The sequence below is a fragment of the Caretta caretta genome, chromosome 14 (assembly GCF_965140235.1).
Source record: "Caretta caretta isolate rCarCar2 chromosome 14, rCarCar1.hap1, whole genome shotgun sequence".
NCBI lineage: Eukaryota > Metazoa > Chordata > Testudines > Cheloniidae > Caretta > Caretta caretta.
The window spans coordinates 40,908,093-40,932,464 of record NC_134219.1 but is presented as its reverse complement, the minus strand read 5'-3'; the positions used below and the strand labels follow the sequence as shown (position 1 = coordinate 40,932,464).

General features: G+C 48.3%; 1 protein-coding gene across 5 annotated transcripts in view; it reads right to left on the bottom strand.

Annotated features, from left to right (window-relative positions):
* Nucleotides 1–24,372, bottom strand: part of LOC125621599 (butyrophilin subfamily 1 member A1) — a 655,591-nt gene that overhangs the window by 622,173 nt on the left and 9,046 nt on the right. For 4 of the 5 annotated variants that reach the window (XM_075119818.1, XM_075119820.1, XM_075119816.1 and 1 more), the window contains 4 exons: nt 23,076–23,192; nt 18,349–18,696; nt 5,714–5,995; nt 2,130–2,237 (listed from right to left, as the gene is read on the bottom strand). In XM_075119818.1, coding sequence (XP_074975919.1) covers nt 2,130–2,237; nt 5,714–5,995; nt 18,349–18,696; nt 23,076–23,181 — 844 coding nt within the window. In that variant the 5' untranslated portion in view covers nt 23,182–23,192. The remainder of the gene's footprint in view (nt 1–2,129; nt 2,238–5,713; nt 5,996–18,348; nt 18,697–23,075; nt 23,193–24,372) is intronic. The other variant, XM_075119822.1, reaches the window with a different exon arrangement.

Genomic DNA, 24,372 nt, shown 5'->3' with positions numbered 1-24,372 from the left:
TCTTATGGTCTGGGGAGACCATGATGACAATTCTTTTATTCAGCAGCAGGTGTGGATAGCTCAGACCCTTAATATTTCTAATTGCTGGGTCTGCAGCCACATCCCAGCCCACTCTCAAACTGGTGTTCCTGTCTTGGCTATCCCACTCAAGTCCCCAGGCCTCACTGGAGGGCCTCGTCCGTTTAACAAAATATGGAACAGCAATGACACTTGGGAAGCGGAGGGAATAAATGCATCTAAATGGATAAGTGTCGTGGAGGGAAAAGGTCATTGGTTTTGGGTGTGTAATGGGATAGGTCTGGATCTGGGGAAAAGCCATGGCCCTCAGCATATTGTGGCCAATGGTGTATGGGATTATTCAAACAAAACTAAAAAGTGGCGGGCCGGGTATGGAGATATGAATTTTTTCTCAACCTGGGATCAAACAGAGAAATCAATCTCATGTTCCCCCTACAGTAACATTAGTGAAAACAATACAGTCTTTCAATGTCATGAAATAACAACACTCCTCGTAAGGAGAATTACCCTGTACCCTTTGGGGGATACTACTCCTCCTTTACAAACACCTATATGACAAATGGGTGCAACCGACCCTTCCCGGCCTTAATAGGCCATCACTGGGTGTGTGGGACCAGAGCTTATACCGCACTACCAGCTAATAGGTCAGGAATCCGTTATCCTGCCCGACTCTTCCCACAATTCCGAGTGCTAGGAACCTTCCCTCGAGAACGCCTCTGCAATTTCAGGCGAAAAAGAAGGGACTTAACAGATGCCCAATGGTATGTAAATAACATAAGCCCCTTAACCTGGGAAGAGGCCCTTGGCGGTTCCTTCCTACCATTAGGGGGAGTAATACACCATGCAAAAAGGCTCCTAAGGTTACAAGCAGTAGTTGAAATAATGGCAAATGAAACCGGAGAAAGTTTAGGAGCCCGGGCCAAAGAAACAGGGCAATCCGATAGATGGCCCTCCAAAACCGTCAGGCACTGGACATAGTGCTGGCGGCAAAAGGAGGGACTTGTGCTCTCATTGGAAAAGACTGCTGTGTGTATATACCAGACAACACCAATGAGGTAATAGATTGTGCTAGCCACTTAGAACAAATCGCATATCTTCCCCACGAAGAGCCAAGTTCTTTATGGAAGTGGCTAAGTAACCTTTTCAATTTCTCTGGCATAGGAAACTGGTTGTTTCAGGGAGCCCTAACTCTCCTGTTTGGAATCCTAATAATTTTTGTATGTTTTCAGTTACTTTCCTGTTATATCCAAAATTGTGTCAGGCATGCTACACAGATAGCTGCCCCAAACCAGAGTGCTAATTTGATGATTTTAAATGTCACTGATGAACAAAGAGATAAAGAACGATTGATATGTAGAACCCAGTCATTGTTGGTCATTGCTAGCTTGACCAAAAGGAGGGATTGTGAAAGCATTGAAATTATAATTCATTAAAGAAATGCTACTTGAAGGGTTTGTTGAAATATAGTTGTCAGGAAGAGAAACATTAAGGCGTGTGAGACAATGGGTCCTCAAACTAATTAACTTAGAGCTCCTACTGAGCTAGGAGATTGGTAAACGTTAGTATGCAAATAAGATATGTATGTATATTTGTCAGTTTCTGCTTCCTTTTGTCTCTTATGTTAAATTGGCTTTGGCTTAGCTGTATAAATAAGTTATCTTGCGCCTCAGAGAGGGGCTCACATCTGGGTGCATTAGCAAGGCGCTAACTGGGGGCAGAATTGGCCCCCTCTCTTCTCCTACTTTGCTTTCTGTTTTTCCTGCAAGCAGCCAAGTTCCATATGTCGGAACTCCAAGCCCAGCTCACTGAGCCCCGCATGAGTGTTTCAAACTGAGCCATGCTGGTCCCTATGGAGTAGTTCAGAATCACATTCGACTGGGATCCCTGAGTGAGATCTGACGGGGTGAAACCACTTGACACTTCTCGGTTCACATGTGAAGTCATAATTTATTCAGCTCCCCCTCCACCCTCAGCCTGGCTCCCATTGCCTGAAACTCCTCCAAACATTGAATCATAGCCTCTTAATCCCTGTATTTCTACTTTGCGTTTTGTTTTTAAACCTCTCTCTCACACACACACACACACCAAGTTCCCCCCTCTCATTACTTCACCTTTCGCTCTGTGTTGCCTCCAGAAGCCGTAACTGGCCAAGCCAATGAGAACAGCCAGGATCACACCCAGAGCCACCATCCAGGGATTTACTCTTGGGAAAAACAGCTCTGCAAGAGAAAGTGTCATTGACTTGGGAGCAAACACACACAGAATGAAGGCAGGACACTGTGACAGTGGTGACTCTGTGACTAGTTAAAAGACTCTCACAGGGAAATACACAGTGAGATGTGGCTCCTTTGTGCTTTATTATTAAACCAATGAAAGTCCCAGCCTGGTTACTGAACATGGTTAATTAAAGGGGGGTGGGGGGGTTGGGTGGACTCTGCTATGCAACACCTACCTGCCACTAGCATAAGTTCAAGCATTCCCTAGGCCGGCGTAGTCAGTAGGTGGACTGCAGGCCAAATATAGACGACCAGATGTTTTGAATGGACCCTGGAATCTTTTAATTTACTTATTATTATCATTGTTTTTTTCATTATTATTATTATTTTCTCTGGTGTCTGGACCTTGACTATACCTTGACCAAGAAATTTGGACCTTGACAAAAAATAATTGACTACCCCTGCCCTAGGCTGTTCTAAGTGATCCCAAGGCTGCATCGAGTGCAGACTGGCCCTCAGAATCAGAGGGTTGTGACCAGCTGCCTGACACCCCTGACTCCCCTGTGTTCACTGGGGCTCAGTTACACGAGACATTCTAGCCCAACATATATTAATGCAGAATTTTAATAAAAACAAAACTTGAGCCTGGAAATTCAGAGTCAAAATTCCTCCAAAGTCCTCTTCCCTGGGCCTTGGAGCAATGGCTGACTAGAGGATCCTTGTCAAGTGGCTGGTGTATTGAAAACTGTGTAAAAATTATGAGCTGACATTTTAAATACAGAAGAGTTTCTTGGTGCTGCTTGCAGGCTAGAGGACTCTGTAGGGAGCGGGCGTCTGGGTCCTCTGAAGTCATTCTGCAAAGAGCCAGCCTAGAGCAAGGCAGGCTGAGTTCTGGTTCTCTGCTTTAGGGAGCAGCCTGCTTTTTCTCTCTCTGTATTTGGCTGTGGCATGTTAGAGCTCTGGATTCTTAGAAATAAAGCAGTTACATTGCAGCCTTACAGGAAGAGTATTTATGTTTTGTTTTCAACTCTCAGTGTGTATGCCGTGAACATAACAGTCAGGTAATACTGGGCATATCATAGACTAACCAGCACTTTGAGACCTCAGATTAACAGTGCTTTACAAATGCAACATTTTTATTATTATGGAGATGAAATTTTCATTCGGTATTAACCAAGTTATTTGGCAGATAATAACACATAAAATCAGGACCTTTTTTCCCTAAAAGTTAAGATACTCTTAGGTAAGATTAGGTAAGATTTTGTTTCTGCATATTTTGGGCCTGAACTTTTACTGCTGGTATTTTCAGATGTAATCTAAATAGCAATGCTCAGACCATACCCAGGGCTCTCTTCTGCTGTTTGGGGAAAATGACTTTTTTAGCCAGATTTTCATAAACACTCAGCACCCAGCAGTCACACTGAGAAGAGAGGAGAATTCCCTCCCCCACCCCTACTGACTGTGACGTTCAAGCACACACAGAGACGTCAGATACAAACATAAATACCCCTGCTGGGAGGTTGCAGCGTAACACGACTTTATTTCTTAGAGTCCAGAACCTTAACACACAAGAACCCCCCCAACGGAGAGAGGGGCTGCTCCCTAAGGCAGCAGGAACAACTCACCTCACCCTGCTTTAACTTGGCTCGTCTATAGGAACAGTTAGTGCGCGGCAGGCTGGGGTGTAAATCTCCCTTGCACTCGCTTGCTGCGCACTAACAGGCTGTGTGGACCCTGCTGCACTGCACTAAAAGTTCCCTGGTGCACTTTGAACTGTTCCCATTTCAAAGCAGGGTAGATCAAAGCGCACTACGGAATTGTTAGTGCACGTAGCAGGGTCCACACAGACAGTGCGCACCAGGCTAGCGTGAGGGAGATTTACACCCCAGCTTGCCACAAACTAACTGTTCCTGGAGACAAACCCTGATTCTGCTCACTTTGCTGCAGAGCCCTCTAGCCTGCAAACAGGACCTGGAAAACCTGCACTCCAACCCCTGCTCTTAAATTGATAGTGATAGCTTGCAGTTCCAACACAGTCCTCACTACAGCACAAGAACAAAGGAGAATTCCCTCCTCCCCCCGCCCCCACCCCCAATTGAGAAGAACGATGTTTGCTGGGTGCTGAGCTCTTATGAAAATCTGGCCAATGGCATCCCAGCTTGTAAGGCGCTAAACACCTTCAGCTCCTACTGGAGTCAAAGAGACTTGAGAGGTTGCTCAGGACTTTCCAAGTTGTGCTCAGCACGTTGAAGATCCAGGACAATAAATAAGAGACACAATGATAAATACTCTCTGCCCATGTCTGCAGTGTCTCAGTCTATCTATGGAGAGGGGTAACTAGTGGATGGAGAGGGGTAACTAATGGTGTTCCCCAAGGGTCAGTCCTAGGGCCAATCCTATTCAATTTATCCATAAATGATCTGGAGAAAGGGGTAAACAGTGAGGTGGCAAAGTCTGCAGAGGATACTAAACTGCTCTAGATCGTTAAGACCAAAGCAGACTGTGAAGAACTTCAAAAAGATCTCACAAAACTAAGTGATTGGGCAACAAAATGGTAAATGAAATTTAATGTGGATAAATGTAAAGTAATGCACTTTGGAAAAAATAATCCCAACTATACACACAATATGATGGGGGCTAATTTAGCTACAACTAATCAGGAAAAAGATCTTGGAGTCATCGTCGAGAGTTCTCTGAAGACATCCATGCAGTGTGCAGTGGTAGTCAAAAAAGCAAACAGGATGTTAGGAATCATTAAAAAAGGGATAGAGAATAAGACGGAGAATATCTTATTGCCCTTCTATAAATCCATGGTACGCCCACACCTTGAATACTGAGTATAGACGTGGTCTCCTCATCTCAAAAAAGATATATTGGCATTAGAAAAGGTTCAGAGAAGGGCAACTAAAATGATAGGGGTTTGGAATGTGTCCCATATGAGGAGAGATTAAAGAGGCTAGGACTTTTTAGCTTGGAAAAGAGGAGACTAAGGGGGGATATGATAGAGGTATATAAAATCATGAGTGGTGTGGAGGAAGTTATTTACTTGTTCCCATAATATAAGAACTAGGGGCCACCAAATGAAATTAATGGGCCACAGGTTTAAAACAAATGAAAGGAAGTTCTTCTTCACACAGCACACAGTCAACCTGTGGAACTCCTTGCCTCAGGAGGTTGTGACGGCTAGGACTACAACAGGGTTTAAAAGAGAACTGGATAATTTCATGGAGGTTAAGTCCATTAATGGCTATTAGCCAGGATGGGTAAGGAATGGTGTCCCTAGCCTCTGTTTGTCAGAGGGTGGAGATGGATGGCAGGAGAGAGATCACTTGATCATTACCTGTTAGGTTCACTCCCTCTGGGGCACCTGGCATTGGCCACTGTTGCTAGACAGGATACTCGGCTGGATGGACCTTTGGTCTGACTCAGTACGGCCATTCTTATGTTCTTATCCATGCACAGCACGGACAGGCACTGACCTGCTATGGAAATCGCTGACTCTCTCTCCTGGTTGAGTCGGGTGTTCCTGACATGGCAGGACACTTTCTGGTTGGACTCTTCTGTTATAACAATGGCAATCTCTGTTTGAAACAAGTCATCGGCCTCTTGGGATATTTTTTCAGAAGCCGATGGTAAGAGCTGCCCCTGGAGATCTCTCCACTGAGCCTCGGGCTGTGGGTACCATCCAGCTGATCGACACACCACCCGGATCCCTCCATCCTGATGTCCCTCCACTGAGATGGCAGGAACAGAGCCCAAACCTACAGAAGAAATAAATAAACTTGTGATAATCCTGCAGTGCCCAGTAATGAGCGAAAAGCTTCATTACACTGTTATCAAAAGCCATTTCCTATTAAACTAATAATCAAATGTCAGTCCATAAGTGTGGCTGGTCAGTTAATGTGGTCAGATTCCTATTTGATATACATCATGTAAAGTTAATGTTAATAAACATGTTAATGTTAATAAAGTTAATGTTAATGTCAGGGCTGTTCTATGCACAAACTTGCTCCAGTTTAGTTAAAGTGGTTTGGTTAAACCAGTGAACATCCCTGTGTGGACATTCTTAAATCAAGATGGAATCGACTCAAGCTTAATTAATATAAGCCATTTCCAAACCATTTAAAAGTGTCCATATAGGTTTTTGCACTACTTCATTGTAACCAGTGCATGTGTATGTACAGGCAAACCTTCAATTAATTCACTACCAACAAACTTTGTTACTGGGGAGTTCAGGTTGTCTTGGCTGTGCCTTGTACCCTTCAGAGCACAGAAGTTGGCAGCAGAAAACTGGACTCCTCTGAGAGACAGGAAACACACCCACACGCGCACCCACAATATACAGACATTAGATAACAAAGAAATACAGGGTGAAGGTAATGCCTTCTGCACCAGACCACACTTTTACTGATGAGCTAAACTGAAATAAAATGATCTTAATCTGAAATAAGAGGCTTCAATTTATCCAAAGGTGTGAATTCAAACTGATTTAGTTACTTCGATTGCAGCGGGTGTGCAGAGAAGCCTTACGCTGTTTGGAAGTTTCACACAGAAGATCCTCCACGGAGAGGTGGAGAAGGGATGTATGTCTGGAGCCCTCCCCGCTCAGGAGTCTTTTTCTTTTAAACTTTATTTTTATTGTTTTTATATAAAATGTAAACACACAATGAACAAAACTTATACACACAAATAATGCAAAAACCATGCACGAGATCAGTGGTTCTCAAACTACTGTACTTGTGACCCCTTTCACATAGCAAGCCTCTGAGTGCGACCCCCTTATAAATTAAAAACATTTGTTTATATATTTAACACCATTATAAATGCTGGAGGCAAAGTGGGGTTTGGGATGGAGGCTGTCAGCTCGTGACCACCCCATGCAATAACCTCGCAACACCCTGAGGGGTCCCAACCCCCAGTTTAAGAACCCCTGCACTAGATGGAAATAGCATATAAATAACAAAATACTACATTCATTATTTGCAAAACCTGGGGAAAAACAAAGCAAAAACAAACAAAAAACTTGAACCCATAGAGGTCGTGCAGCCATCAATTATGAAAGTGACTTGTAGCGAGGGGGCGTGGCCTCCCTCCAGGCCTGACAGGGAGGAACCACCACCCATGCCCTGGTGGGCGGAGCCTGGCAAGACACGCCCACCGTGCCGGAAGCAGAGGGGCCGGACAGGAAGTTTAAAAGGTGGGCGCTGCAGCTCAGTTGGGCTGGAGATGGTGAAGGAGACAGACGCCTCCCACCCACTGCTGGGTCTTGCACCCAAGAGGGACCTCTGCAGCACTGAGGACTTGAAGGAACTGCCAGAGATATCAACAAGGACACGGAAGAGCTGCTGGGACTGCCACTGGCTGCATACCCCGGGGAAAGGGAGGACACCCCACAAGATAAAGGTGCACGACAAGGGGGTCATAAGAAGTAGCCCAAGGACACCAGACAACAGTGTGGTGGTGGTACGAGAGGGCTGATCAGCGTGTTGTGGTGGGATCCTCACTGATCCAGTGGTGGAGCCCTCTGCCACTGCTGGGCCTGGGCTGGGACGCAGTGGAGTACTGTCCCGGGTCCCTCTACCCCCTGCGGCTGCCCCACCCCTGGGGTGGCCACCTACCCACCTTAGGCCAAGAGGACTGCATTTGTCTGCCATCTGCCTGAGCCATGTTGCCAGGTGATAGACTGTTTTGTGCTCCTCCCTGCCTGAGTGCCCGAGCTCCCTAGACTGTCTGGTGCTCTGCCCTGCCCAGAGACCCTGAGCCCCAAAACTGTATATTGCTCTGTCCTGCCCAGAAGGCCTGAGCTCCAGCAATGGCTAATTCCCCACTAAGGATTGCCTTTACAGAAATGTGGTAGCAAGGGGGTGTGGCCTCACTCCAAGGCGGATGGGGAGGGATGGCCACAGATGCCTACATGACTAAACAGATAAATAAGTGAGAATATAAGAGTATCGGGCACTAATATATACTAAACTGCATCTTGAGGAACACTGGCCTGTACGGAAGGCTGAAAACAGGGACTTTTTCGAGACCAGATGATTCCAGTGGGGGATGTTGAAATTCCCATATCCTGGGAGTCCCAGCCTACCCCTTACTGCCATGACTCATGAAATCTTACATGGGAAACCTGGACAGCAGTAAGCAGTGCTTCAACAATAGGGTTAGCTGGGGAGGTGAGCATACATCTGCTCTGACTGAAGCATGATTAGGGACTTCATCATCTCTGTTTGCTCCTCCATCACTTTAATCATTTGCTTCTGTCCCTTTAGAATGTGCTCCTCACTCTTTCTGTCCTTCCTTTTCTTTTTCTCCAATTCCTGCATTCCATGGCCTGCGTTGTGCAGGAGGTCAGACTAGATGATCATAATGGTCCCTTATGACAAAGTCTATGATTCTTTTCTCTCTGAGGATTGGAGAACCTCTTGGTACATGTCCTCCATGCTATGCCTTGGTCGCTTCCTTAGCTGGCGAAGGTGCTCAGCCAGTGTGTAGGGAGTTCCCCTGAAGGCAACATTTGCATTAGCACAAGAAACAATACACAGAAGCATCATTGTTAGTTCACACACAGCATACAATCCTTACGGAAAAATTCACCTCTTATAACATACCAATCACTTTCTCTATGAATCCTGGCAAGCACACATCTCCACAAACACCATAAGCATGATAAGTGAGGCCTGGACGGGTGGTGGGCATTCAAGATGAGACAAGGGGTAGGTTATGTTTTCAGGGGATCCCTGAGGGTGACCATGGACAATAATGAAAATTCTGCCCCCATTTTCCACAGGCGGGGGTCATTGAAGTTGATATCTCATTCCTGAAGGTGAGCAAGGGTGCATCTATTGCACCCATGCGGGTTCAGACCCGGTCCCTATGCTACTCGCCTGTGTACTGCTTTGGTCCCAGCACAAGTGATTGCTGAGTTGCACGGGAAAGTGTTCTACAATGGCAGAAGGAACAAAGCAGCTCTGACAAGAAACCTTTGGCAGAGGATTGGTGTGTACCTCCTGTAAAGTTTGCTAGAGATCTCTCTGGAGGATTCCTCTGAAATATTGGTGTGCGTTAACACACTGTTCAGCCACACTTCTTAGCTTCAAAGGGAAATGTGGAGCACTTTGAAACACAGCTAGTCTTGCAGATTTGTATCCCTTCACCCACTTCTACAATACACAGACCAAAGGACAGCTGAACCTCATGTAACAGAGCAGCATCAACTCAAAAAGATCACTTACTGGGCCTCTCCTCTTCTGCATCCTGCACACCCGAGATGGACTGCTGGGACTGGCTAGACCCTCCGGAGTGGAAAAGAGGTCCTGACTTGCCGCACCACCATCGACCCTGCCGTGTGCGCCAAATCATCCTCCAACTTAACCTCCTCATCCACGACTTTGTCATCAGGGTTGAGTCTGCCGTCCACTGTCTCCAGCCCCACTGAAGTATCCACAGGGCTCTTGGTGGTGGAGGTGGGGTCGCCGCCGAGGATGGCATCCAGCTTCTAACAGAAGTGGCAGGTCTTCGGTGCAGCACCAGAGTGACCGTTTGCCTCCCTTGCCTTCTGGCATGTCTGCCTCATCTCCTTTATCTTCGCCCAGCCCTGCACCATGTTCCGTTCATAGTCACCGAGAGGGCCGGTCTCATTCTGGTGTCCCTGAGCTGCAATGCTGCGGCGAGCTCTGCACACAGTTCCAGGAAGGTGGCTTTCTGCATCTGTAAGTTCTGCAGCCACTGCTCGTCATCCCAGTCCTGCATAACCATGCAATCCCACCACTGAGTGCTTGTTTCCCGAGCCCGAAAGCGACGGTCCACCCTGTGCAGCTGCTCCGTGAATGCCAGCAGAAATCTGGTGTTGTTTCTATAAATGGCACATAGAAGGTCAGGCAGCTCTGATTCCTGTTCAGATTGGGAGCTCATGAGATACTGCATGACCATCCGCGATGGTTCATAACAGCGACCACAGCGGTAGAGAGCAGTGTGGGGCCATCCTTTCAGGTAGAGATGGCGGATGCACAGCAAACAGGGGCAGTTAAAAATGCAGCGAAATGCAGTCCGAAGCTCATGGAATGCTGGGATGGAAAAATGCATCATGGGATGCTGAACCCACACCCATGATGCACTGCGATCCGCTCCACCGTCCCACAACACTGAGCTGCAGACCGTGGCGAAGAGCGCAGTGGGAGAGCTATCCACAATGACAGATTTCAGAGTTCAGAGTAACAGCCGTGTTAGTCTGTATTCGCAAAAAGAAAAGGAGTACTTGTGGCATCTTAGAGACTAACCAATTTATTTGAGCATGAGCTTGTGAGCTGTAGCTCACGAAAGCTCATGCTCAAATAAATTGGTTAGTCTCTAAGGTGCCACAAGTACTCCTTTTCTTTTTGAGATTTCAGAGTGGCAGCCATGTTAGTCTGTATCAGCAAAAACAACGAGGAGTCCTTGTGGCACCTTAGCCCTGGTCTACACTATGAGTTTAGGTCGAATTTAGCAGCGTTAGATCGATTTAACCCTGCACCCGTCCACACAACGAAGTCATTTTTATCGACTTAATGGGCTCTTAAAATCAATTTCTGTACTCCTCCCCGATGAGAGGATTAGCGCTGAAAGCGACATCGCCGAGTCAAATTTGGGGTAGTGTGGATGCAATTCGATGGTATTGGCCTCCGGGAGCTATCCCACAGTGCTCCATTGTGACCGCTCTGGACAGCGCTCTCAACTCGCATGCACTAGCAAGATAGGCAGGAAAAGCCCCGCAAACTTTTGAATTTCGTTTCCTGTTTGACCAGCGTGGCAAGCTGATCAGAACAGGTGACCGTGCAGATCTCATCAGCAGAGGTGACCATGGAGTCCCAGAATCGCAAAAGAGCTCCAGCATGGACCGAACAAGAGGTACTGGATCTGATCGCTGTACGGGGAGATGAATCCGTGCTATCAGAACTCCGTTCCGAAAGATGAAATGCCAAAATATTTGAAAAAATCTCCAAAGGCATGATGGACAGAGGCTATAACAGGGACCCGCAGCAGTGCCGTGTGAAACTTAAGGAGCTCAGGCAAGCCTACCAAAAGACCAAAGAGGCAAATGGCCACTCCGTGTCAGACCCCCAGAAATGCCGGTTCTATGATGAGCTGCATACAATTCTAGGGGGTGCCTCTACAACTACCCCACACCGTACGTGGACTCCTGCAAGGGAGTCTCACGCAACAGGGATGAGGATTTTGGGGACGAGGAAGATGAGGAGGAGGGGGGAGGTTGAAGACAGCGCACACCAGGCAAGTGGAGAAACCGTTCTCTATGACAGCCAGGAACTGTTTATCACCCTGGAGCCAATACCCTCCCCGTGATGAGAAGAGGCAAGATGAAATGCTGAGGCTACTGGAGGATCAAACTGATATGCTCCAGAGTATGGTTGAGGTGCAGGAAAGGCACAGATCACCACTGCAGCCCCTGTGTAACCAACCACCTGCCTCCCCAAGTTCCATAGCCTCCTCACCCAGACGCCCAAGAACGCGCAGGGTGGGGGGGGCTCCGGGCACCCAACCACTTCACCCCAGAGGACTGCGCAAGCAACAGAAGGCTGGCATTCAATAAGTTTTGAAGTGCAGTGTGGCCTTCTCCTCCCCTCCTTCCCCGGGCTACCTTGCCAGTTATCCCCCTATTTGTGTGATGAATTAATACAGAATGCATGAATTTGAAACAACAATGACTTTATTGCCTCTGCAAGTGGTGATTGAAGGCGAGAGGGGAGGGCAGTTGGCTTACAGGGAAGTAGAGTGAACCAAGGGGGTGGGTTTTCATCAAGGTAAAACAAAAAGAACTGTCACACCATATCCTGGCCGGCCATGAAACTGGTTTTCAAAGCTTCTCTGGTGTGCAGCATGCCCTGCTGTGCTCTTCTAACCGCCCTGGTGTCTGGCTGCGCATAATCAGCAGCCAGGCGGTTTGCCTCAACCTCCCACCCCGCCATAAACATCTCCCCCTTACTCTCACAGATATTGTGGAGCACACACCAAGCAGCAATAACAATGGGAATATTGGTTTCACTGAGGTCTGAGCGAGTCAATAAACTGCGCCAGCGACCCTTTAAACATCCAAATGCACATTCTACCACCATTCTGCACTTGCTCAGCGTATAGTTGAACAGCTCCTGACTACTGTCCAGGCTGCCTGTGTATGGCTTCGTGAGCCATGGCATTAAGGATCCCCAAGGATAACTGTAGGCATTTCAACATCCCCAATGGTTATTTTCTGGTCTGGAAATTAAGACCCTTGCTGCAGCTGTTCAGATAGACCTGACTTCCTGAAGATGCGAGTGTCATGTACCTTTCCTGGCCATCCCACGTTGATGTTGGTGAAACGTCCCTTGTGATCCACCAGTGCTTGCAGCACCATTGAAAAGTACCTCTTTCGGTTTATGTACTGACTGCATTGATGGTCTGGTCCCAAGATAGGGATATGCGTTCTGTCTATTGCCCCACCACAGTTAGGGAATCCCATTGCAGCAAAGCCATCCACTATGACCTGCACGTTTCCCAGAGTCTCAACCCTTGATAGCAGCAGCTCAGTGATTGCGTTGGCTACTTGGATCACAGCAGCCCATACAGTAGATTTGCCCACTCCAAATTGATTCCCGACTGACCGGTAGCTGTCTGGCGTTGCAAGATTCCACAGGGCTATCACCACTCGCTTATGAACTGTGAGGGCTGCTCTCATCTTGGTATTCTTGCGCTTCAGGGCAGGGGAAAGCAAGTCACAAATTTCCATGAAAGTGCCCTTATGCATGCGAAAGTTTCACAGCCACTGGGAATCATCCCAGATCTGCAACACTATGCAGTCCCACCAGTCTGTGCTTGTTTCCCGGGCCCAGAATCGGCATTCCATGGCATGAGCCTGCCCCACTGCCACCAGGATGGCCAAATCGCCAGGGTCCATGCTTTGAGAGAAGTCTGTGTCCCTGTCCTCATCACTCTCGTCACTGCGCTTCCGTTGCCTCCTCACCTGCTTTTGCAGGTTCTTGTTCTGCACATACTGCAGGATAATGCGCGAGGTGTTTACAATGCTCATAACTGCCACAGCGATCTGAGTGGGCTCCATGCTTGCCGTGGTATGGCGTCTGCAGGAGAAGAGGAGAGCAGAGTTGCAGGGGAAGCGGAGGTTGGATGACCAGTTTTGCAGACCTACTGCACCGTCTGCTGCCAGGACACAACAGCTGAGGAGGCTGCAAGCTTGCCATGGTATGGCGAGAGAAGAGCAGCCGAGCAGAGTTGCAGCGGAAGCGGCCAATGATGACAGTCATATAGAGGACCTGCGAGACCACCAGGAGAGCAGAGTGGCATCGGAAGTGGTGGTCAGAAGGCCAGTTTTTCTGACCTACTGCACCGTCTGCTGCCAGAGCAGGAGAGCAGAGTGGCAGCGGAAGCGGTGGTTCGATGACGACGGTTAGCAGTCCTACTGCATCTTCTTCTGAAAGCAGTATGGCGCCCGCATGGAAAAAAGACGCAAAACGATTGTCTGCCATTGCTTTCACGGAGGGAGGGGTGACTGACGACATGCATCCAAAACCACCCATGACAATGTTTTTGCCCCATCAGGCATTGGGAGCTCAACCCAGAATTCCAATGGGCGGCAGAGACTGTGGGAACTGTGGGATAGCTACCCACAGTGCAATGCTCCAAAAGTTGATGCTAGCCTCCGTACTTTGGACACACTCCACCAACTTAATGCACTTAGTGGGGACACACACAATCAACTGTATAAAATCGCTTTCTAAAAAATCGACTTCTATAAATTCGACCTAATTTCGTAGAGTAGACATAAATTTATGAGTCTCTAATAAGGGTATTTGGGCATAAGTTTTCATGGGATAAAACCCACTTCATCAGCTGCATGGAGTAGAAAATACAGTAGCGAGGTATAAATACACAAATATCAAAAGATGGGAGTTGCCTTACCAAATCGGGGGTCAGTGCTAACGAGCCAATTGAATTAAGGTGGAAGTGGGCTATTATCAACAGTTGACAAGAAGGGAGGGAAAAAAGTCACTTTTGTAGTGCTAATGAGTTCAGTGTAATCAAGGTGGCCCACTTCAAACAGTTGACAAGAAGGTGTGAGTATCAGTAGTGGGAAATTTAGTTTTTGTAGTGACCCATCCACTCCCAGTCTTCATTCAGGCCTAATTTGATGGTGTCCAGTTTGCAAATTAATTCCAGTTCTGCAGTTTCTCATTGGAGCCTGTTTTTGAAGTTTTTTTGTTGAAGAATTGCCACTTTTAAGTTTGTTATTGAGTGTCCAGGGAGACTGAAGTGCTCTCCTACTGGTTTTTGAATGTTATAATTCTTGATGTCAGATTTGTGTCCATTTTTTTTTTGCATAAAGACTGTCCGATTTAGCCAAAGTACATGGCCGAGGGGCATGGCTGGCACATGATGGCATATATCACATTGGTAGATGTGCAGGTGAATGAGCCCCTGATGGTGTGGCTGATGTGGTTAGGTCCTATGATGGTGTCCCTTGAATAGATATGTGGACAGATTTGGCACTGGGGTTTGTTGCACGGTTTGGTTCCTGGGTTAGTGTTTTTGTTGTGTGGTGTGTAGTTGCTGGTGAGTATTTGCTTCAGGTTGGGGGGCTGTCTATAAGTGAGGACTGGCCTGTCTCCCAAGGTCTGTAAGAGTGAGGGGTTGTCTTTCAGGATAGGTCGTAGACCGCTGATGATGCGCTGGAGAGGTTTTAGCTGATGGCTAGTGGCGTTCTGTTACTTTCTTTGTTGGGCCTGTCCTGTAGTAGGTGACTTCTCGGTACCCTTCTGGCTTACCTACATGTCTCCAGCTTTCATCCAGACCACATCACACGATTCATTGTCTATAGCCAAACTCTAAGATACAACCGCATTTGCTCCAATCCAATCCAATCCCTTAGACAGATCCCTTAAACACCTACTGGATCTCTATCAAACATTCTTAAAACTACAATACCCACCTGGTGAAGTGAAGAAACAGATTGACAGAGCCAGAAGGGTACCCAGAAGTCACCTACTACAGGACAGTCCTGCCTATAGTAGGGAGGGAAAGAAGGGTTGAGGCCTCCTCAGGTAAGGGGAAGGAGTGGGATGGGAGGGATTTGATATGGTGAGGGATGGTGTAAAAGTTGTGGGTTTCGGAGCAGGGAGTCCTGTCAGCCCCAAATTCTCCCCCTCCCCATGCTGGGATCTGGGGGAGCCCTACCCCTCTGCAGGGCTCTGAACTCCTTTTTTTGCCCCTGTATGCCCTGGGATCTGGAAGACCCTGTCGCTCTTGGGGTGTCTAACCCCCTCATGTAATCTGTGATCAAGGGGAAGTGGGGTGGGGGGGGCTGAATGTGATGAAAATGTAAACACCTGAAATGCAGGAAATGAATAGTTAAAATACACATCACCCCTGGGTGGGGTTGCCAGAGTGTGTGGGGGAGGGGGAGTTGTATTGGGTGGGCCTGCAACATGGCTGGGTAAGTCCGGCTGGACCAGGGCCGGGGGGCTCAGCTCGGCATGGTAGTTGGGGTGAGGAGCCCAGCTCAGTGTGCAGCTCACGTAACCGAGGTAGTGTGTGGCCCACCAGTAAGCTGCTACCTGTGATATGTGCTCCCAAAAATGTAGGGCAGAGGGGAGCTAAATGTTGTGGGGGATGGTGGAGAAGGAAACAGACACACCAGTTTCCTCTCACATGCTTAAATTAGCCGCTGTATAATAAAACTGTCAAGGTGTTGGGGCAGGGACCTGGGATGAGATTTCTCTCACCAGCCCTGTTACAAGCTACACACTGAAAACATTGCACAGCACGACCATTATCCCCACTGCACTATCAGAGTGCACAGCGGGAGGGGCACTGAAGAACCAAGGGGCAACCCGCCCCAGCGCCAGGCTGAGCAGCTGGCCTCCCCGCCCCTAAAGGCCGCCCTCTCCTCCCCCCCCGCCCCCCCAGGCAAGCCGGGATGGCTCCAACACTGGGCTGAGCCACTGGCCCCTGAGCCCCAGTGCTGGGCTGAGGCGCTGGACCCCCGAGCGGTAGGCCAAGGCGCTGACCCCCACCCCAAGACCCCCAGCACCAGGCAGCGCATGACCAAGCTGCCCCACTCCCCCGCCAGATGCCCCCGGCTGGCCACCCTCTGGCTTGCCGTGTCCCTCCTCACTCCCCCTCCCAAGAGGAGGAGGGATGCAGTGAGCAGCGGGGACTTCTGGAGGGGTGGGGGTGGTGTTGTGGCAGGACCACCGCGGCGCAAGCGTCCAGCAGCGGATTGGCGGCAGGGAAGGCTCAGCCTTCCCACGCCTCTTCTACCCACCGCCCGTGACTACAACCGCCTAAATGGCCACTGACTCCTGCAACAAACGTTTCCCTTTCTGTTTAAAAAAACTAGGAAATTCAGTGACAAAACCTTCGTTAGCACAGAGTTCAGGCTGCCTGGTGATATTATCTCCTGCCCTTCCAGAGCACAGTGACAGCTCTGCCCCCCTGCTCCCACTGCTCTCTCCACGGGTCAGGACAGCTACACTGAGCACCGGGAATGCAGCTGCAGTGCAGGCAGACACATGCTGCAATTCAAATCTGAGGAACACAACACAAACAATGGCACCTTCCTGTAACCCTTCCTCATGTCTATTCACTGACAGAAAACTTAGGGTAGGTCTACACTACCGCAGTAAGTCGACCTAAGGTACGCAACTCCAGCTACATGAATAATGTAGCGGGAGTTGATGTACCTTAGGTCGAGTTATGGCGGTGTCTGCGGTTACCACGCAGGGTTGATGGGAGACAGTCTCCAGTTGACCTACCTTACTCTTCTCGTTGGGGGTAGAGTACATGGGTTGACTGGAGAGCAATCTGCGGTCGATTTGGCGCGTCTTCACTAGACCCGCTAAATCGACTGCCGGTGCATCGATCAACACTCCGTCGACCCCGGCTGTCGTGTAGATGTAGCTTTAGTTACCTCCAGGCAACCTTAACTCTGTATTATCTCATGCACTTCCAGAACGCTGAGTTCAGCAATACTCAGGCCTCTAAAACTAGGAAATCCTTTAGGAAGGTAAATACCCAAACAACCTTAACTCTGCCCCTTTGGAGCTGGCAATAACCACTGGGAATTGGTTGCATGCACTGAAGTTGCATCCACTGTGCTTGGTGTAGCTGTAATGGCTAGAGGAGAGATTATTTGGAGCATATTGGCAGAGCTGTCACAGTGACATCAGGAGAGTGCAGGTGTACCTTGAGGGATCAATCATGCCTCATTTCAGCGCGGAGTGGTGCAGGTTGTGTCAGTTGTAGGGCACAGGCTCCTTGCCATGGGGATTGTCAGCAGCCTGGTGTCAGATATGCCAGTGATCACCAAGGCTTGGTGAGGGGTAAGTGAAGGCAACGTCCCAGAAGAAATCCACACCCACAGGGCAAGGGTGACAAGGCAATAACATTTTGCAAGTTGGGGGTGGTTTGTGTGCAGCAGGCTCAGTGTTTGAGTGTAGACCCAGGGGTTCATTGCACCTGGCCTAAACCTCATCTCCTCGTTACAGAACTAGCTGCACCTCTGCCCCCTTGCTGGTCTCTCTGACAGCACCTTCAGGGGTCAGACCTCCTGCCTTTGCCTGTCCTGGGAGCGGGAATTCCTCAATTCTCCCACTCTTAGACCAGGCTCTGGGCTACAGGGCCTTGTGTATCAACCACCGTTACCCTGAAGGGGTCAGACATGAGCCGAGATCAATCCCAGCTGGTGGCATCAGTTTGGGGAGGATCAGAGTCATTGTTCAGCCCCAGGCGTGCACAAAATAACTGTAATAACCACAACACGTTAATGTCACCTGACTGTTCAGGGGTGTCAGTGCGTCTCGTTAACCCCTCGCTCTAATGCCCTCAAATTTGGGCCACTAACCCCACCCCAGACTCCAGTGAGTCGCAGCAATTTTCAAGACAATCTGAGAATGCGTCCAGGGTTTAGAGAACTTAGAAAAACGGATATTAAACAGCAAACTAGAATTGACCTGATCCAGAGCAGAGCTGCCGACCCACAACAATGAAAAAAATTGTGTCATCTCACAGTGAGCCTTCTGACTTCACTTATTACCCTGCTGAAGACATTAAAACATCAGAACAAGTTACTGACCTGCCACCTGCAGTTCCAATATAGCATCTTCATAAGAGACACCGGACTGAAAAAAACACTTGTACTGGCCATCATCGGAGGGTCGGATATCGCGTATTCTCAGGGAAACACTCCCACTGGTGATGTCATCTTTCAAGAGCTCAGTTCTTCCTCGATATTCCTGCATCTGCTCTCCATACTGATCCTGCCCATCACGGTACAGGTGCACCGCTGGAGAGAACTGGGATCGGAACCATCTCAGCTCCATGTTCTCAGCGCTTATCCTAGGGGAGAGGTGGCAGGGCAGGACGGCCTCCCCACCTAGGGAGGCGGTGATTGGATGGTCAGGTCCAGTCACTGTGAATTGTGCTGTGAAATGTACGATGAAAAAAGGAAATTAAATTGGTGAAGGGCTGGGGGTGGCATTAATTCAGCAGTAAGACACACAGTAAGAAATCACCCTGCGTTAGAAATGAAAGACCATTTAAAGACAAAAGCTTGACGAAGCATAAACCAATAAAAGGTCTGAACACATGTTACACTTATCCCAAAAAATTCTCATCTAGCACATGGGACTCTCTGGTAGGTTCCAAAATCTTTCAAACCTTTCTCTAAGGGTTTGTCCTCTTGGTTAACAGGTCCTGTCACTTTGCAGCCCAAGATCTCGGGCCTCTGGTCAATTCAAATCCAGTTTTTATACCAAAAATCTTTGTTCTCTTGGGCTTCTGGGACCTGGTCTAACCCAGTTTTTGCAATTCTCCCTAGGGGTGGTACTTCTCTGGAGCTGTTACCTGTCCCACAAGTAATTACCCCCCATGATTTGCAAATCCTGAAGGAGATGGGGTAACCCTCCCCCATGGCATAGATTACAATCCCAATCCCACAAAGATACATATAACACGTATAGATACCATTGATAAAGGGGGTACAAAAATAAGCAGAACATTCATAAAGTGAATTTGATAGTCCCCAAAATGCTGCATAAAGAAAAGGAGAACTTGTGGCACCTTAGAGACTAACCAATTTATTTGAGCATGAGCTTTCGTGAGCTACAGCTCACTTCATCGGATGCATACCGTGGAAACTGCAGCAGACATTATATACACACAGAGATCATGAAACAATACCTCCTCCCACCCCACTCTCCTGCTGGTAATAGCTTATCTAAAGTGATCATCAAGTTGGGCCATTTCCAGCACAAATCCAGGTTTTCTCACCCTCCACCCCCCCCACACACAAACTCACTCTCCTGCTGGTAGTAGCCCATCCAAAGTGACAACTCTCTTCACAATGTGTATGATAATCAAGGTGGGCCATTTCCAGCACAAATCCAGGTTTTCTCACCCCCCTCCAAAAACTACACACACAGACTCCCTCTCCTGCTGGTAATAGCTCATCCAAAGTGACCACTCTACCTACAATGTGCATGGTAATCAAGGTAGGCCATTTCCAGCACAAATCCAGGCTTACAATGTGCATGGTAATCAAGGTAGGCCATTTCCAGCACAAATCCAGGCTTTCTCACCCCACCCCCCCCGCACTTTTCCCGGGGACACACACACACACACAAACTCACTCTCCTGCTGGCAATAGCTCATCCAAACTGACCACTCTCCAAGTTTAAATCCAAGTTTAACCTGGGGAGGTAGGAAAGAACAAGGGGAAATAGGCTACCTTGCATAATGACTTAGCCACTCCCAGTCTCTATTTAAGCCTAAATTAATAGCACCCAATTTGCAAATGAATTCCAATTCAGCAGTTTCTCGCTGGAGTCTGGATTTGAAGTTTTTTTGTTTTAAGATAGCGACCTTCATGTCTGTGATTGCGTGACCAGAGAGATTGAAGTGTTCTCCGACGGGTTTATGAATGTTATAATTCTTGACATCTGATTTGTGTCCATTTATTCTTTTACGTAGAGACTGTCCAGTTTGACCAATGTAAATGGCAGAGGGGCATTGCTGGCACATGATGGCATATATCACATTGGTGGATGTGCAGGTGAACGAGCCTCTGATAGTGTGGCTGATGTGATTAGGCCCTATGATGGTGTCCCCTGAATAGATATGTGGGCACAGTTGGCAACGGGCTTTGTTGCAAGGATAGGATCCTGGGTTAGTGGTTCTGTTGTGTGGTATGTGGTTGTTGGTGAGTATTTGCTTCAGGTTGCGGGGCTGTCTGTAGGCAAGGACTAGCCTGTCTCCCAAGATTTGTGAGAGTGTTGGGTCATCCTTCAAGATAGGTTGTAGATCCTTAATAATGCGTTGGAGGGGTTTTAGTTGGGGGCTGAAGGTGACGGCTAGTGGCGTTCTGTTATTTTCTTTGTTAGGCCTGTCCTGTAGTAGGTGACTTCTGGGAACTCTTCTGGCTCTATCAATCTGTTTCTTCACTTCCGCAGGTGGGTATTGTAGTTGTAAGAAAGCTTGACAGAGATCTTGTAGGTGTTTGTCTCTGTCTGAGGGGTTGGAGCAAATGCGGTTGTATCGCAGAGCTTGGCTGTAGACGATGGATCGTGTGGTGTGGTCAGGGTGAAAGCTGGAGGCATGTAGGTAGGAATAGCGGTCAGTAGGTTTCCGGTATAGGGTGGTGTTTATGTGACCATTGTTTATTAGCACTGTAGTGTCCAGGAAGTGGATATCTTGTGTGGACTGGACCAGGCTGAGGTTGATGGTGGGATGGAAGTTGTTGAAATCATGGTGGAATTCCTCAAGGGCTTCTTTTCCATGGGTCCAGATGATGAAGATGTCATCAATATAGCGCAAGTAGAGTAGGGGCTTTAGGGGACGAGAGCTGAGGAAGCGTTGTTCTAAATCAGCCATAAAAATGTTGGCATACTGTGGGGCCATGCGGGTACCCATAGCAGTGCCGCTGATCTGAAGGTATACATTGTCCCCAAATGTAAAATAGTTATGGGTAAGGACAAAGTCACAAAGTTCAGCCACCAGGTTAGCCGTGACATTATCGGGGATAGTGAATTGGAATTCATTTGCAAATTGGATACTATTAATTTAGGCTTAAATAGAGACTGGGAGTGGCTAAGTCATTATGCAAGGTAGCCTATTTCCCCTTGTTCTTTCCTACCGCCCCCCCCCCCCCCCCAGACGTTCTGCTTAAACTTGGATTTAAACTTGGAGAGTGGTCAGTTTGGATGAGCTATTGCCAGCAGGAGAGTGAGTTTGTGTGTGTGTGTGTGTACCCGGGAAAAGGGGGGGGGGGGTGAGAAAGCCTGGATTTGTGCTGGACATGGCCCACCTTGATTACCATGCACATTGTAGGTAGAGTGGTCACTTTGGATGAGCTATTACCAGCAGGAGAGTGAGTTTGTGTGTGTGGTTTTTGGAGGGGGGTGAGAAAACCTGGATTTGTGCAGGAAATGGCCCACCTTGATTATCATACACATTGTGAAGAGAGTTGTCACTTTGGATGGGCTATTACCAGCAGGAGAGTGAGTTTGTGTGTGGGGGGGTGGAGGGTGAGAAAACCTGGATTTGTGCTGGAAATGGCCCAACATGATGATCACTTTAGATAAGCTATTACCAGCAGGACAGTGGGGTGGGAGGAGGTATTGTTTCATGATCTCTGTGTGTATATAATGTCTGCTGCAGTTTCCACGGTATGCATTCGATGAAGTGAGCTGTAGCTCACGAAAGCTCATGCTCAGATAAATTAGTTAGACTCTAAGATGCCACAAGTACTCCTTTTCTTTTTGCGAATACAGACTAACACGGCTGTTACTCTGAAAAATGCTGCATGTGGCTGCAATATCTGTCACACAGAGTTCACATAAGACACTGTCCCTATTATCTTTGAATAGGGCTCTAACTTCTCATGGACACCCTGGGGATAATGATGCTGGGGGCCTGGTTCTCGGATACACCAAGGCCTTTTCGTGCTGCTCCAGCACAGGGGCCTCCTCATCCGCAGGAGGGATGGTGTAAAGGCTTACAAGGTGTAAAGAGATGAAAACAGATCATCACTATGCAGGCGATGGCTTGAAAGGTAAAGTCAGAGGTCAGATAATGGAGAGGGAGAAGGAGGCAGATACAAAAGTGCAAGAAACACAGAACTGGTCACTGTGGAACTGCACCGGATGTGGGGGTCTCGGTGCAGAGACTCAGCATCAGGAGAGACAGAGAGAGCTGGTTAAATTAACAGGATGGAAATCACAGCAGGAGGGAACCTAAATGCCCAAGTAGCTATGGAGCCGTCCCGGGGGTGGAGTGGGTCACTATCAGGGCTTCACTGAGGGCACAGAACAAAGGAGCCAGCAAATATCCTCACATCCTCACTGTGAGATGAGGTCTCGCTCTGAGCCCTAGTCAGATGCGTCTGGTGCAGCATGAATGACTTGTGGGTTGTTACGTCTAAACTGGAGTCTAGGATTCAGGACTCCTTCATGGCTGAAGAGTCTGATTTGTGAGTATACGGTCTGTCAGTGCAGCGTATAGGAATTGGATAGTGCCCTTTTAAATAGTTTGCGAGCCCTGTAGTGGTGCTCACTGTGCTCTGTGTTTTAGAAGCTGCCAGAAATCAGCCAGAGCAGTAGGATGAACGCAGTGTACAGGCCTGACAAGATGCTGTATAGATAGTAACCATGGTTACTGGGGACCCAGCAGTGCCCTGTGGTTTCTCCACGTTGCTGGCTGTGGGGAGGTTGAGCAGACGTGGTTTATAAGACAAGGCCGTGATGTGAGAGGTACAGTGATGACCAGCAACAGTTGCAAACCCAGCGAGGAGGCCGGAGCTCCTACCTGACGCCAGCCTGTGGACCTGTAGAGTGAGGCAGAGAGCGACGTAGCCAGGCAGAGCGGAGCTCACTGTGGAGCCGGGGGAGAACGAGGGAACCTTCCCCGTCATTGTAGCTTGGTCTGGGGAACAGGAGAAATAACAAACCAGACGGTGAGTGTGATGCATTGACAGTGCCATGGTTGTCTGACTTTCACAGCCCTGGTCCACTGGTCAGTTATGTTTACATGAGCACAATGCCGAATATTCGAACACTAAGGTCAGAGGGGACCATTCGATCATCTAGTCTGATCTGTGACACAGGCCAAAGACTCTCACCCGTTTACCCCTGTACTGAGCCCAAACTGGTGTTTGACTGAAGCATCTTCCAGAAAGTCACCAAGTCTTTATCTGAAGACAGCAAGAGATGGACAATTCATCCCTTCCCTTGGTAGTTTATTCCAGTGATTAATAACCCTCACTGTTACAATTCTGTGCCTTAATTCTCATTTGAATTTGTTCATTTTTAAATTCCAGCCACTGGTTCTTGTTATGCCTTTCTCCCCTGTATTAAAGAGAGCTTTAGTACCATGTGGCAGATGGGGAACTGTACTGAAATATTTTTGTGAACTATCGGTACGACTCAGCAGCGATGCCAAGGGGATCGGTACAGTTTTGGGGGAAAGAATTGCTTCTCTCGCTGGGACATGGCCGAACAGGCTAGGTATCTGAGATGTAGAGCCACTCAGACTGTCTGCGCTGGGATCAACACAGATCAATGGAGGATCTTGAAAAGACAACGGGAAGCCTCAGCAACTGAGCATCAACTCCTAGAGCAAGTTTCTTCCCCCACCTCTCTGCAGGGAAGAGGAGCAATAGCCCAGACCTGGAGCACAAAGGGAGAAGGTGTCAGGTGTCTGTTAAAGAACTGGGCTGAGAGAGACACAGGAACTCACTTGGGATTTAAACACAAAAAAAGGGACAGGGAGCGAGTGAGCCAAGCTGGACCCTGCAGCAACACGGCTCGGCGGAGCCCCAGCTCTGGACCTCTCTCTTAAACTTTGCTTCTCTGGGCTGACCTAAGGACTTTCGGATTCCATAGGCCAGGTGACTAACACATTGTTACTTGGTTTGGAAAATGCTGCCTTGTGTCACTTCAGATATTCACTGAGAACACTGAGCCCTGAAAGGGTAGAACAAGTCTCCTGCAGGAGTCTGGCTTGGTTGGACTTGCTGCAGGGAGCCATGGAGAAAACTTGGGATCGCTGGTGCTCAAAGGCCCAGTTCCTGAGTCACTGAAGCCGTGGACCTGTCTCTATGGAA